This window comes from Phascolarctos cinereus, unplaced genomic scaffold (assembly GCF_003287225.1).
Source record: "Phascolarctos cinereus isolate Bilbo 61053 unplaced genomic scaffold, phaCin_HiC Scaffold_4;HRSCAF=312, whole genome shotgun sequence".
NCBI classification, from domain to species: Eukaryota; Metazoa; Chordata; class Mammalia; order Diprotodontia; family Phascolarctidae; genus Phascolarctos; species Phascolarctos cinereus.
Genome location: NW_027555847.1, coordinates 28336799 through 28350810, shown reverse-complemented (window position 1 = coordinate 28350810; position 14012 = coordinate 28336799). Strand labels below are relative to the sequence as shown.

Below are 14012 nucleotides of genomic sequence, written 5' to 3'. Positions count from 1 at the left end.
TTTATTTTTGAGGTTTGACCATTGATATTTTGAAAGGTATTTTTGAGTTGAATATGCTGAACAGAACAGTTGTTCCTCCCCTTATTTAAAAAAACTAAACGATAACATTACTAAAGTCAAATGTGGCTACCTACCCAATGCCACAATCACTTTTCTTTTAACTAGAAGGGCCCTGGACTCTTCCGGTCCAGCTCCTATCTGAAGAGGTTGTGGCTTGTGGCCACAGTCCCAAGGCTAGTGTGTGCTACTGGGAGACACAAAGGAATGCTGGCCCCCCAGGGCAAGTGTTTTACCATAATTACACCATGTTGCTTTTTTTCCCCCCAATTTTCTAAAGGGTTTTGTTCAGTGTTAGAGATAGATGGCAGGTTATAGGATAGTGACTGTCCTGTAGCAGGCTGTCTGTCTTTCAGTAGTCACAGAAAGTTGATTTGGATCATATCTGTTGGATAGCCAAGTCTAATGGGGATTTGGGTGCTAGAAGTGACCTTTATCTCCTCCAGTACTCTTCATTTTGCAGGTGAGGAAGTAGTGTGAGCCCTGAGGTAAAGTGACTGCCCAGTTGTGGCACAGTGGGCAGAGCTCAGGTTCATTCAGTCGATCTGATTCTGGTTCAAACCGTGGGTCTCCCACCCAGCCTCTCTTGGCCTCAGGCCCCTTTCCTCTATAATGGGGCTGGACCTGGAATGCCTTTAAGTGGCAAGAGCCAGAGTCCCCGGATCTGGTGCTTGGGGGCAGCCTCCTACGAACACTGATTTCTTTTTGGCTGTGGGTGAAACATTATTCAGGCATCATGGAAGTTGTTGGCAAGATAAGATTGTATTGCAAAACCACTCTCTGGAAGAAGGTGTTGATCTTGTTGTGCTGAGACATATAAATAATGAAGTAATAACTTAGAAGTTGAATTCTGTCATCACATACTAGGGCAAATAATTAGCTAGTCATGATCATTTCTATCTCAAGGTCTGGGGAGCAGCGTGGTATGAGATGGAGAGGGGAAGGGGCTAGGACACCCTGATTCTTCTGCAAATGTTGTAATCTTGCCTTCTAATTACTTCTGGAAGATCCCTGTGAAACAAGGCTGTTAGGAGCATGAAACTACCTTAAAAGGTATCCTGTGGTTAAAAAACCTTCCTAAGTTTCTACTTGGCTTAGACTTTTTTTTCTGTTGAGAAGACTTTTAACACTGCACTAGGTGTGTTAATCTTTAAAAGTTCCTTGATGGAGGGAAAAGAAAGCATTAAGAGGACTGACATTTCTTGGACTGTGCTTCAGGTCTCACCTAGACTGATGATTTACTAGGGCTAAGCATCCTCTGCCCAGAGGGAATGGTGCGCTCCTTGAGGAGTCTGGGGGGAAACGGGCTCTCAGGGCAACTGGGGCCTGGGACCTGGAGTCCAGGATGGCATCCACCAAGGAGGGGTGTTGGAAGGATTGAGATAGCACGTGCAGTGAGGGCTGGCAGCCAAGATGTAGGGGGGTGAGCTGAGCTCAACCGAAGTCGGGATCCTCAGTCTCAAGGCCTGAAAGCCACAACAAATCACAGGAGGAGGAGACGAAGGGGGCAAGACCCTAGAAGTGTGCTATAGCTATAGAGCTAGTCTGGTGGGCAAGCTGTATGTAGCCAGGGAGATTTCCAGCCTCTCATACCAGGGGGCATGATGATATAACCAAATGTGGGGATGTTAGCAATAATCATGTGATGTATCTGTATCAAGTTGTGAAAAAGCCCGATTTAGGGCCCACATCTACCATGGAGTAATGGCACAGAGTAATGGAACACAGGCAGTAAACCACCTCAGAAGGCTGTCACTTTGCCCACCCAAACCAGCTATGACTTACCTTAGGGCCAGGCATTTGCTGACCGAAAGGGAATGGGGTGCCCTTGGTGGACAGTATTTCCTGAAGCATCACAAAGGAGGGTGAACTGCTGGCAGGTAGTAACTCTCTTAGGAATTCAGCTGGGTAGCAAACAAACTCTCAAAGAGATCTGCCTTTATTCCACGTAGGCTGGATGACTGGGAGCCATGCAGCCTTGACTTCCCTTACCTGACCTTCCTAGCGATGGGGTCTTCAGGCAACAAGAAGCTGACCTCGGTGACCACTTTCTCCGGTTTTTCAAGTAGTTGCCAGTAATCCATGTGATTTTCTTACAAAGATATATCTTCCCTGCCTGGAGCACATTCCCACCACAGCACCACTTCTCTCCCTCCAAAGACCCAGTTGGGCACCACCACTTCCCTGTAAAGCCTTCCCTGATTGTCCCCTGCAGATTTCCTTCACCTGGATCTGTCTGCATCTTTCAGTCCACAAGTGTGGCACAGAACACACAGTGTGCTGTGTCTTCATTGAAACATCCTTTAAATCGACAAGTTCCGCGGGGTTGTTTTCCCCTTTAGCACCACTGATACAGTGGATAACAAGCGGGCCATTTCCCTGAGTTAGTAGTTAATGGACTTGACTGAGTGCATTTCTGAGTACATGTGTGTGCTACAGAAATGTGAACATTCCAGTCAGTCTTCCTTCCTAGATTGCTCTGACAAGGGCTCTGACCCAGGGAGTGACAGCAGGGTGAAGAGCGAGATCCTCTGAACCCACCCTCCTGAGCAGGGCCAGAGCTGCCTGCTTCCTCTTGGCCCCCAAGTTCTCATCCACCTCCACCAGATGTACCGACCAGCTGTCTTTTTCTTTCACTAGATGCTGTTGCCCTTACCCTAGCAATCGTGGAAGACTGAAGTCCACACCCCTCACTTTCGCAGGGCTCTGCATTCATTTTCTAGTTTTAATTAAAAGGAGCTCTTCCTAATATGAGGATGATTTTATCAGTGATAGTTTTGTACTAAGTGACATCAGCTTGATTTAAATTCATCTTTAATACTATTAAGCTACAAGTGAGCATTTTCATTAAACCTCTGAATTGAAAAATGAAAATGAAAATATTTTTCTCAAATATTTTACTTTTCCTTATTGTGAAAAAAATCATAAATTAGAAAAGGCTTTTTAGTCATAACCTAAAAGAAGCAAAATGAAAAAAAAATTAATTCTAGGATAATTTAATTCCTACCTGCTGCTAACAGTGCAGATCAATTTTAATCTTCAGGTTAGAAGTAGAAGTCATAACAAATACAAAAGATAAAGCATGAACATTATGCTAAAATCTAAGCCTTTTTAATGTGTTACTATCACCGCGGCCTAATAAAAATAGACTTAGAACGATTTTGAAAATTTCATTATGAACTCCCAAACTTGTTTCCTTCACTAGGAAGGTGGTAGAAGTGACTTACCAACTTTACACTTGGGTATTCTCTTTAGAAAATTACACACAGCACATTCTCTCCTTAGTCTGAGGTGCCTTTGTGCCATGCAAAGCTGAATGGGTCAGTGAAGAATAGCTGTCAACTGAATGTCTGCCTCTAGACAACTTCGATAATTTTTCTCCTTGTCATTTGGAAAAGGATAAACATTCATTGAGCAGGATTACTTTCCAATTAAGTATTATTCGTTTAGTGTATTTACAAAAAAATATATCTGAGTGCTCCTTGTCTTATGAGACCTACACTTTAGTAATGCCTTTTTTTTTTTATTTTTAAAGATCAGAGCTTATCTGGAAAACATTAACAAACTACTGTGAGATATAAATTACACATAAGCCAAGAGGGATGTTAGTGCTTTTTCATATAAAGCACATGACTCCAGTCAGAGATTTTTATTGCATTGAGATTTTTAAAATATTGCTTGCACTAGGCAGACCTAGTTGACTAGGTTTTGAAAGTGTTTTGGTTACATAAAAGTCAAGCCCTTTTCTGCCAATAACAGATCCTTGGTCTAAAAATTAAATCTACGCTTCTGTCTCAAAGTCCAACTCTGGTATTTAGATTCCTATCTGCCATTTATCAAGCTTGCTGGAGAGCTGAAAATTGTGCTTAACATTTGCAACAAAATTTGGTCTATCCTTTTAAGAATGGGGAGGGGGGAAGGCCATTTCTCAGTGCTTTGGACCTATAGGTCTTTGGTCTTCAACCACAATATTACATAAGCTGTGGGTCAATTTTTCAAATTAATCTTAGACAAGAGCCTTTCCCAGATACATGAACTAAGCTATCTCTACCTGCTGACTCAGGGATTCCTCTATCAGGAATACACCCCAAGGAGACCACACATTGGTATATGCACCAAAATACAGCAACTCTTTTTGTGACAGCAGAGAAATGGCACCCGGTGATTGGGGAATGGTTAAACAAACTGGTCTGAACTTAACGGAACATTATTATGCTGTGAGAAACGACGATGATGATGAATCCGAGAATCCTGGGGAAATCTGGACTCATCAATTGCAGAGCAAAATCAGCAGTCAAAATCACCGTTCACACAATGACTCCAACAAGGTAAATGGACAGAGTGGCCAACTTCAAGATGAGAGAAAAGGAACAAGGCCCAACTACCTAAAAGAAGCATGGCCTCAGGAAAGCCGCCTCCCCACCCTGCCTTTGGGCAGAGGTCGGAACACAAGGTGCAGCAGCTGCACATCAATCTTTAGAGTGTCTCTGTGACCTGGCAGCTTTGCTGGCTGTTTTCCTTCTTTGTTCTATGGGCCGGCTCTCTAGGACTGGGGAGAGGAAGGGGCACAGGGGACTTTTAGATGACAGTAAAAACAACACCTATTGATGAAAACTTATTTAAAAAAACATGCACTTCCCACATCCAACGGATGCTTCCGTTCTGTATTAAGCCTGATTTTGTGCAGAATTCCCAGAGCAGTGGCAGTCCCAATTCCACGATTTTGGGTCGAATTTAGATAGAAATTCTATCTAAATGGATTTGAAGCCCTTAAGAAAGAAGCCAAGGACTGCTGAGTCCAGGCTAACAAGAAAATCCAAGGAGGAAAAGGTAAGAGGATCCTATGAAGACTTATAAATATCCAAGAACTGAACATAAATATCACACGAGAACAGAGCTAAATTGTTTAGCCTATCCCACTCTGTTTCTTTTGTAAAAATTTAGGGGGTGAAAAATAGATTTTTCTATGTAAAATGCCGTTAAAAATATTCAGGAAACTGAGGCACTGCTTTACCTTTGTGGTTGAGACTGAAGAAAGCCCCATTCTAGATTTAAAGACTCCTCTGAAGAGTAGGTGTGTAGTAGTATAATGAAGCAGAAACATGTAAAATGTATTTCATGTAACCAACCTTGTTTATTGAGAAGTCCTCATTTTATTGCCTGGTTTAGTAACAGGTTTGTTCCACAAACTAATTTTTCATAAAGCAAAGCACAACTTTTTCTTATAAATAGTATAAATTATTTTATTTACAGAAACTTGTTACAAAACAAATAGACTATATATTTCTTTTTCTTTTAAATATCCAAAGTAATTTTCTATCCCATGACATTTGTTCATGTACTATACAGCAGCCAACCCAAAGTCCAGCTGAGATGCTCTTCATCTTGTATACAAATTATCACACTAGTCACACACTTGACACCGGAGATTGCTTTTAGAACCAGGCTCAAAACAGAGCAAGATGCTTTCCAGGCCCTACATTCACATCGACAGTGCGTAGTGCTCATTTTAAACGATCTGAGAATGTAACGGGTTTTGCAAAAAGGTAAAAATGATTATTCTCTGCTAAACAGCAAACCCTTAAGAATCACATGTAGCCCAACTCTTTCCCGGGGGCAGAAGGAGACAGCAGGGAAGCCCCTTGGCAAGAGAACTCTTAGAGGAAGACAGTGGCCTTCAGTTACATTTCTCAGATCATGCTTTTTTTTTCCTTCAATGTTCTCAGAGGTACTTCTTTTTGTTAGATTTTTGGAGTACAAAATCTTTTACATATTCTATTTTAAACTCTGCATTTTATGAGTAAATTAACAAAACAAGACATGTCTTGTAAAACTGCTGGCTGAAAAAAGATTCCAACTCTTGGTGTCGTGGGACAGTTGTATCACCCACCAGGATTGTTTCAAACCAAAATGTCTCATTTTAAAATACTATATCCAATTACCAGCTTAGGTAATTTTGTTTTAACTCCTCCCCTAAAATTTTGGAAATGATGTTAGGTGGAAAAAGCAAGCTCCAAAAAAAAAAAATTAAAAATAATAATAATAAAATAAAAATATACTCAACTTAACATTCAAGTCTTTTAAAGGAGAATCTGTCTACACAGTCCAAGCTTGAAACTAGTTATCAGGCACTTTTCAGTTTTTTTTTTCCATTAGTTTTAAACCACAACATACTAGTGGCTTGCACATGCAAGCACGCATACACATGCGCACACATACACACGCGCACACACACACACTCTCAGGGAACACGGACATCTGCAATTGACACGCATCCACAAAATATGAACAAAGGAAAAGCAGTGTGTCACTTAACTAAATGTAGTCTTCTGGGGAATTAGGCAATTTACTAGAAGCAATGCCCAGTTCATCTCTATGAATCCACTCCCAAGACACTAAAAGGGACAGAGACTTTCACAAAACAGAGGCAATCCCTTAAATTGTAAAGTAGGCAAGTTCTAGGACTATTGGCTTGGCAGTGAACCACTTCAAATTATAAAAAGGTACTTACTTTTTTATTAATTAATAAATAAATACTAGATGATCTCAATTGTACCAAAACTGGATATAAGAAAAAAAGACCTGTGCAAAAATACATATTTAAATATGTACAATCAATTTTAACAAAATATGTTTTCTGAAATAGGGATACTTCAATATTTATAATAGAACAAGAAATTCCAAAATAAAGATACAAAAGTAGGTTTTGTATAATTCTTTGTTCATCATTGCAGCAATTTTTTTTTAAATAGGTTAAGAAAACTGCAGGAGTTGTCATGAAATTGTATGGAAAGAATATAAAAATTGTCTTGGTTTTAAATTAATACCAAAATCTGTCTAGAAACAGCCCAACCACTGCAAATTTGGTTTTGCAAGTTAATTGAATCCAAAAAGTACTTGTGCTACTGTTTTAAATTATCTTAATTATTTATAAGTACTAAGATAATTGTAGGAGAAAATAAAAGTTCCAAGAACAAAACAGCCCACCGGTTTACAATGCCATAGCACTGCGTGAGTAGGTTCGTTTGTGGCAGGCAGGTTTCAAAATGGCTAATTTCCTAATCCGGTTGCTTTATGTACGTGCTACCAGGAGACATAATGAAAATGGAATTAAAAACCCCAATCTAAAAGAAATCCAAATGATCAACACTTGCTAGTCTAAATATCTACATTATTCAGAATCAGCTCTGACTTGCCGTTATATAGCCTTTTTACTTCTTTTTCTCAAGTAACATAATCTTAGACAAATTCTATCACTTAAAACTGACTTTGTTTTTATTGCCATCACACTCCCTTCTTGGCTTTGAAACGGAAATCTACCCAAACCCAAAATGCCCTTGTGACGTCAAACACAGAGATGCCTGGATCCCCCCAAGGGGCCGTCTGGACGCTCCCCCTCCTCCCCACTTACTGCCTGGCTCTTGGGAGGCCATCAAATCATAGATTCAGAGCTGGAAGGGACCTTGGAGGTCACCTAGTCATTCTATTGGTTTTTCCAAATACGTTAGAAAACAGCCCCTTCCACACGTCTGCACTCTTCTATTAGCTGTCCTATTTTGTCCTAAAAACATGTGGTGACTGATTGCATAATCAATGAAAAATATCCCACCCCTTTCAAGAAAATTAATATCTTACATACATTTATCTCTAAAGTGTCTGCATAAAGGATCTTTGCTGTTCTGTTACATAAGCGCCCAGGTCTGTACCTAAAGAGTCTGGAGCAGTTGATTTGATTTAGGCCAATGACCTGAGCTTCTGCTCTACCATTTGTTGGCTTCAGGTTCCCTGAAATGGTAGTTCATGACACGAGAGCAAGGAAAAGGAGGGGCGTGGAGGGGAGAACACAGGATGCACCGAGGGGGTTTCTGACCCGACATCAGCAGGGGAGATCAGCCCTCTGAGAGACACAGGTAACACCCCCCCCCCCACGCACTCCCAAGTAAGTGACGAGTGACTTCTCCAGCAATTACATTCTGACAACATTAAGCCCTTTAAAGATTTCACTCTGGGAGGTGGGGAATGTCCTGGATGGATCAGAAAACCCTCTTGGGAAGGTGAAAGCTCAGATCCTTGAGAAATGAACATGAATGAAAACAAATGCTCTCTCTACGCAGCATGTAAAAGTTTCCACTCCATGCTGCCCACCCCACCAAGCCCCTCCACCGAAAAACAAAACAAAACAAAACAAAACAAAAAACTACCCAACCAGTTATCTGTTGGGACATAAAGGGGGTGAAACAACAGGGTCAGGTCAAGCTGATGTTTAAAACTGATTTCTGTTACAGTATTCAGAGGAGGTTAAGGATAACATAACTCACCTCCCAAAACATTAAAAATATGAATGCTCTTTCTGTGGTATCCTATTAATTTCATCTTAAAAAGGCAATTTTTAGAAAATAGAACGAGGCTAGAAGGTATAATCAACCTACTTTGATATGCTGTTTCAATGTGAAGATTATGCAATACCCTTGTAAAAGAAATCACATTTCTTTGGAAATCTCGGCGGAGGGTTTTTCCCCTACAGTGATTTTTTTTTCATTTGGCTTTCCTCTATCAAAACTAGTTAGCATTTTTATATTTCTTTTCAGTTGCATCTTATTCAAAAAGCACATAGAATTGCTTTTGTACCATGGAAAATATTCCTCCAAAATAGTTTATACTTGCTTTCTGGGCATCGATGGCTTAAAACAACTAACTTTTTTTTAAAAGTTAGAAAACTCCTGACAGCTCCTTATCCCAAATTACTTGCAAAAGGCTGGGCAAAAATTCGGCCTGTTTTGTTCTGCTCAGTTGGGCTACTGTCCGTTTTCCACTGCCCAAACAATAAAGCCACATTCCCTTCTGGAGGGTCACTGCCTGCACCTCCTTGGGTGTCATCCAGAGGGCGGGTGCCTAACTGCTAGTGGATGACCCCGGTGAGGCTGGCCTGGGGGAAGAAGGAAGGCTAGGGGAATGTTCTGCCCAAAACGTTTTTTTGCCCAGCCAATCTTTATCAAAGAGTGGCAATCTGATGTCTTCTTGCAAGTAAAAATCTCACAGATTTGTAGCAAGCAGTCCAGACCACTTTTAACACTGATAAAAGCAATTCTGTGGCTGAACTCGATCCAGGGTCTATTAAGGGTGTTCGCTGCTACAGACATGGCTTCAGGGAATTCCTTTTTTAAAACAACAAACAGTCCAGCAGATTTCTACACCTGAGGACCACTGGAAGCTGGGATAAACTCAAAGGCATCGTGGAGTCCAGAGTGCCAGGTGGAGGTTTTACTTGTAGTGAAAACTGTCCAGTTCTTTTCTCACTATGGTATTTATTCCAGCTGTCAGGGACGTGCCTTTGGCTTTGGAGAGAGAGAGAAGAGAGATACAAAGGGAAAGGTGAGTTAGCCAACATGGAACGTGTCCTTTACTATTTAACACGATTCCTAAGGTGGTGTGTGTGCATACGGCCACAAAAATACATCAAGATGTGACCCTGACAGCCAGCTACAGAATTCCAACTGCCTTGAAATCTAAAGAAACCTCCATCTTCTTGGGCAAAGTGGTGCCTCAAGGCTTGCTAACAAATGCTCGGGCCTGACCTCAAGAAAGCTCCAGTGTTTCCTTTCGAGCATGAGCACAGGTACGTCCTGCAGACTACAGGCAGAGGAAGGGGCAGTCTGCCGCCACTCTGGCTCCAGGAACATCATACAGTACAGGCCTTCGTGGCCAAAAGCTGAAGGAAACCCGCCTGGAGACGGGCAACCCCCCCCCCCCCCGGCACTCAGGGAGTGGCCCTGCTTTGATCCTTCCCTGCTTGGCACAGGCACTTCCATCATGCTTGGGTTACCACAACCACCAGCTCTGCTGTTCCTGTCCTCAATTCAGCCCTGCGGGGAGGGGAGCGAAAGTGGCCTGCTTGGAGGAAGCTCGCTCCAATGTGGAACAAGAAATTTAAATCACTAATAAATAGCATTCAACAGCACTGACGTCCATCTCCTCGTCAAGCTCTGACTGGAGAAGTCAGAAGTCGCCTTCCAAGAAAAAAACGCCGAATTAAGGGGCTGAGCAGTGCGCTCCAGCTCTCTGTCTTTTCCACATGGCATAAGCTGTAATTGTGAGGCTGTAATCTGCTTGGCAGTAAGATGCTAAAAGCCAAAATACAGCTCGTTCCCTCAGAGGAGCCCGGCCTTGGAGTGAGGAGACTGCTCTCACCCGGCTCGTCCAAGTGGGTGAGCCAGGCACACACCTCTGCGGGGTCACTCTTGGACTCTGGCTGCTGCTTCTGATTTGGGATGCACCTCATTTCTATACCCATTACTAATGGTGACCAGAAAACTCAAGAATGCTTCTTTTTTTGGGGTCTCCCACTGCCTGCCCCCTCCTCCAAAGGAACACAAAACACTTCAAGCACGTATAGAACAGTTCTCTGAGAGCAGAAGAGGAAACGGACAGCTAGTGAATGTTGAAAGCAACTGAAATCAATGATTTCCCTCTTCTTTAGAATTCTGACCAAACTGGTCTGGAGGAAAATAGATCCAGGGGCTGCCGGATGTTCTCTTTTAAAATACAAACGAACCAAAACCCCAGACTGGTTGCTAAGTGAATTACCAACATGAAGTGACTAAACATAAAGGGTGGAGGCTTGGCTTTCAATAGGTGGAATGCCGATTTGTGAATGAGGCTGCAGGAGCACCCTGCTGAGTGAAATGGGAAGGAGGCTGAGAGCCGAGGGGTGGAAAGACCAACCGCCGCTCCAGACGAGGGGCTGGACTGCAGCTCTTTAACAGTGGCTTTCTTTTTTAACACGCTAAGTCAAGTAAGGGTTAGTTCTGATGTGTGCCTGTCAGCCACCCTGGAAAAGGGATCAAGTGAAAGGTGTGCAGTATGTGTTGGTGAACCTGGCTAGGGGGAAAGAAGCACAAGCTCAGAAGAAAGCCTTCATCAGCTTGCAAAGCAGGAGTCTTTCTTGCTAATTCAATCTAGTTTCAGTTTGGGGCTGTCTTCAGTGTATTTGGCTGAGACAGACAATGGAGCGGGCACTAATTTCTCCCTGACTTGTGGCAGATGGTGAAGGGGCATGATCTGGACAGCTTCTCACTGGCTGCTGGAAGGACCTCTGCCTTCACTCCTCCCCAAAGGCTGCTTCCAGACCCTAACCCCTCCTCGCTTCCCTCCCGAGGCCCACCTTCCAAGTTTAGTAGTGATGGCAGTTAGGCCCAGTGCAGTGTTTTAAACAGTCACAAATAGGTTTTTCTTTTAAAGGCACCATGATCTATACCAAGGGTTCACCTGGAGTCTGAACTTTTTTAAAAAATATTTTGATGAATTGGTTTCCTCTGCATCCCATGCATCTGACTTTATGCACTTAAAAACATTGTTCCGAGAAGAAGTCCACACTGCCCAAGGGGCCCGGGACACAAACAAGGTAAAGAACCGCTGATGTATACCAAGGTATTGGCTACTGGACAAGGAGAGGAGGCGAGTGTGCTTCGCCACGGAGCTTAACGGTGGTCCTCTCTTACCTGAGGAAGAAGAGAGTTGTTTGCCAGCCCCTGTGTCCCTGGGATTGGGCCAGGGTGCTTGGTGTGAACGCTGTTCATGGATGGCAGTTTGACAACCTTGCCCGACTGGCCGCTGTGATGGATGGCGCTGGAGCTGGGGGACCCCTTTCTCTTCTTCCCTAGGAGTCTGTCGAGAGGGGGATGGGAGTGGGAAAAGCCACCGTGCGAGTTGGCAGCCATCGTCAGCTCGCTGGACTGATGGACGAAGGGGCCCAAGGAAAGAGTGGAATCGCTGCTGTTCACCATCACGCTCATCCTCTTGATAGATTCTGACGGGCTCCCCATGAGGGGGCCCCTCCCTGATTGGCTGTGCCTCATGCCCACAGAGTTGGCTTTGTTAGTCAGACAGTTGAGGCCGATGCTATGGGACGATGTCACTGGGGAAGGATAAACGGTCCCAGAGTTTCCAGAGTTAACCACACAGTTTTTCCTAAAAGAGTCTGTGGAATGAGGAGAAGAAGAGAGGAGGAGGAGGAGGAGGAGGAAGAAGAGGAGAGAGGAAGAGGAAGAGGAAGAGTGTGCGAACAGTGGGGAACTGTTTTTGCGTTTCTTTCCTGAGCTGCCGCTACTGCCAATATTGTTACAGTTCGTGCTGTTAGCAGGACACTCCTTAGGCTTCAAAGACTTGTTGGATTTCAGTTTCTGAGGTTTCCCGGACACTGGGGAAGGTACTGAGGAAAGCGCCGAAGGGGCCGAAGGGGATGAAGAAGACGCATGTCGGGCCTGGACTCCGCAAGCGGGGTCTATGGCCCCCAGAGCAGCTGGGGGGGCGTTGAGCGTTGTTCCATGGGCTGGTACAGACTTGCTGTTCAGAGGGATGCAGGAGGACGAAATCAACACTGGTGATGGTGAGACCGTGGAGGAAACAGAACCTGGGGGGCTTATGCCATATGGCGACAGGGGCATGGAATTTGTCCGCTGGGGAACACGCACAGATGCCGAATTACTAGGTGCTGGCGGGATTTTCCTAGAAAGAGAGAAAAGGCAGTAGGAGAGTAGGGTCCTTGGAAGATTGACTCTCACCCCCCATGAATACAGGACATCTTTAAACTCTGAAGGAAACCTCAGAGGAGGAATCCTAACTGTGGACAGGTTCAAAACTACTGCCCCATCACCCACTGTCCACTGTCAGGTCCTCCCCTGGAGTGCACGAATGTCTCAAATCTCCTGTTACTGCAGACTGGGGAGCAGTAACGTCAGACTGCATCAATAATTATTTACAAAGAAATGAAAGAGAAAGAACCTCTCCCAATGAAAGCAAAGTAAGAGCCTGTAACTTGTGCTTACAAGCAAGGATTCAAGGCCTGCTCTGCTGCTGATTTGTGTGCCTTTCAAGGCCCTCAGTCTTTCTAGGGCTGGACTAAACCCTCCTCACCTCCTGTAAGAGGAAACGAACGAGGCCTTTCCTATTGTTCTCCAACTGCCAATGCTTCCTCCTTTCCTAATGACTCCGTATTTATTCTACATATATGCTAATACACGTGCTTACTTGTCTCTCCTATTAGAAAAGTAGCAAGGATAACACAAGTGCTTAGTAAATTAACTCACTGAATACCTGACTGATTAAATACCATGCATGATGCTGGTACCAAATAACTAAAGTTAAGCATGCATCCTTTCTTCTGCTATGGAACAGTAACTGACCAGAGTGGGAAGTGGTGACCACTCTCTGCAGGGGCTGGGGTGGGGGATGCTGTTATCTGTGGTACCCAAACACAAAACATCAGTAGCACGAAAGAGGACCAAGGCGGGTTGGACAAGACGTTTTACTCTCAGGTCCCATCCAGCTCTAATATTACAAAGTTATTGGTTAAGGGGGAAAGAAAAAAAAGCTCTCCACATCAGCTGATCGTCAAACCAGAGATGAGCCGGTGAAGTCAGTTAAGGGCTATGACAATCTCATCCTGGCCCAGTTCTCCTGTTTTTCTGCAGTGCTCAAAAGAAGCCACCAGGGGGCTCCAAAAGAGACCTGCAGGTTCCTGGAGCATCCTTGCCTGGGAGAGAACTCTAAGGCAAACTGGCAATGTCGATTACATAGGGAAAGGATGCAGACCTAGGTCCTTCATGGAGTTCCTCCTTGAAAGAGTACTGGACTGGGAGCTAAGGCCCCCCAACATGAGTGAGTTTGGACTGAAAAACCTGGGCTCAGTTCTCAGATCCCTCACTTACTATCTGGTCAATCGTGGGCAAGCCCCTTAATATCTCTGGGCCTCAAACTCCTCACTTGCAAAACAACCCATTTAAGGAATGCTAAAGATCCCACAGGGTTCAACATCACTTCCCCTCTCAGCTCGTTTCCTTCTCTGTAAACTAAGTGATCCCTATTCCGCAATGAACAGAAATGGTTCACAGACTGTGGGCACCCTCAGAGCAAGACTGCTTTTCCTTCTCTACCCCTTAGCACAGCGTGTGGCACAC

General features: G+C 44.0%; 1 protein-coding gene across 5 annotated transcripts in view; it reads right to left on the bottom strand.

Annotated features, from left to right (window-relative positions):
- Positions 1-5167: 5167 nt before the first annotated feature.
- Positions 5168-14012, bottom strand: part of ATXN7 (ataxin 7) — a 106513-nt gene continuing 97668 nt past the window's right edge. For 4 of the 5 annotated variants that reach the window (XM_020978314.2, XM_020978312.2, XM_020978316.2 and 1 more), the window contains one exon: positions 5168-12561. In XM_020978314.2, coding sequence (XP_020833973.1) covers positions 11535-12561 — 1027 coding nt within the window. In that variant the 3' untranslated portion in view covers positions 5168-11534. The remainder of the gene's footprint in view (positions 12562-14012) is intronic. The other variant, XM_020978315.2, reaches the window with a different exon arrangement.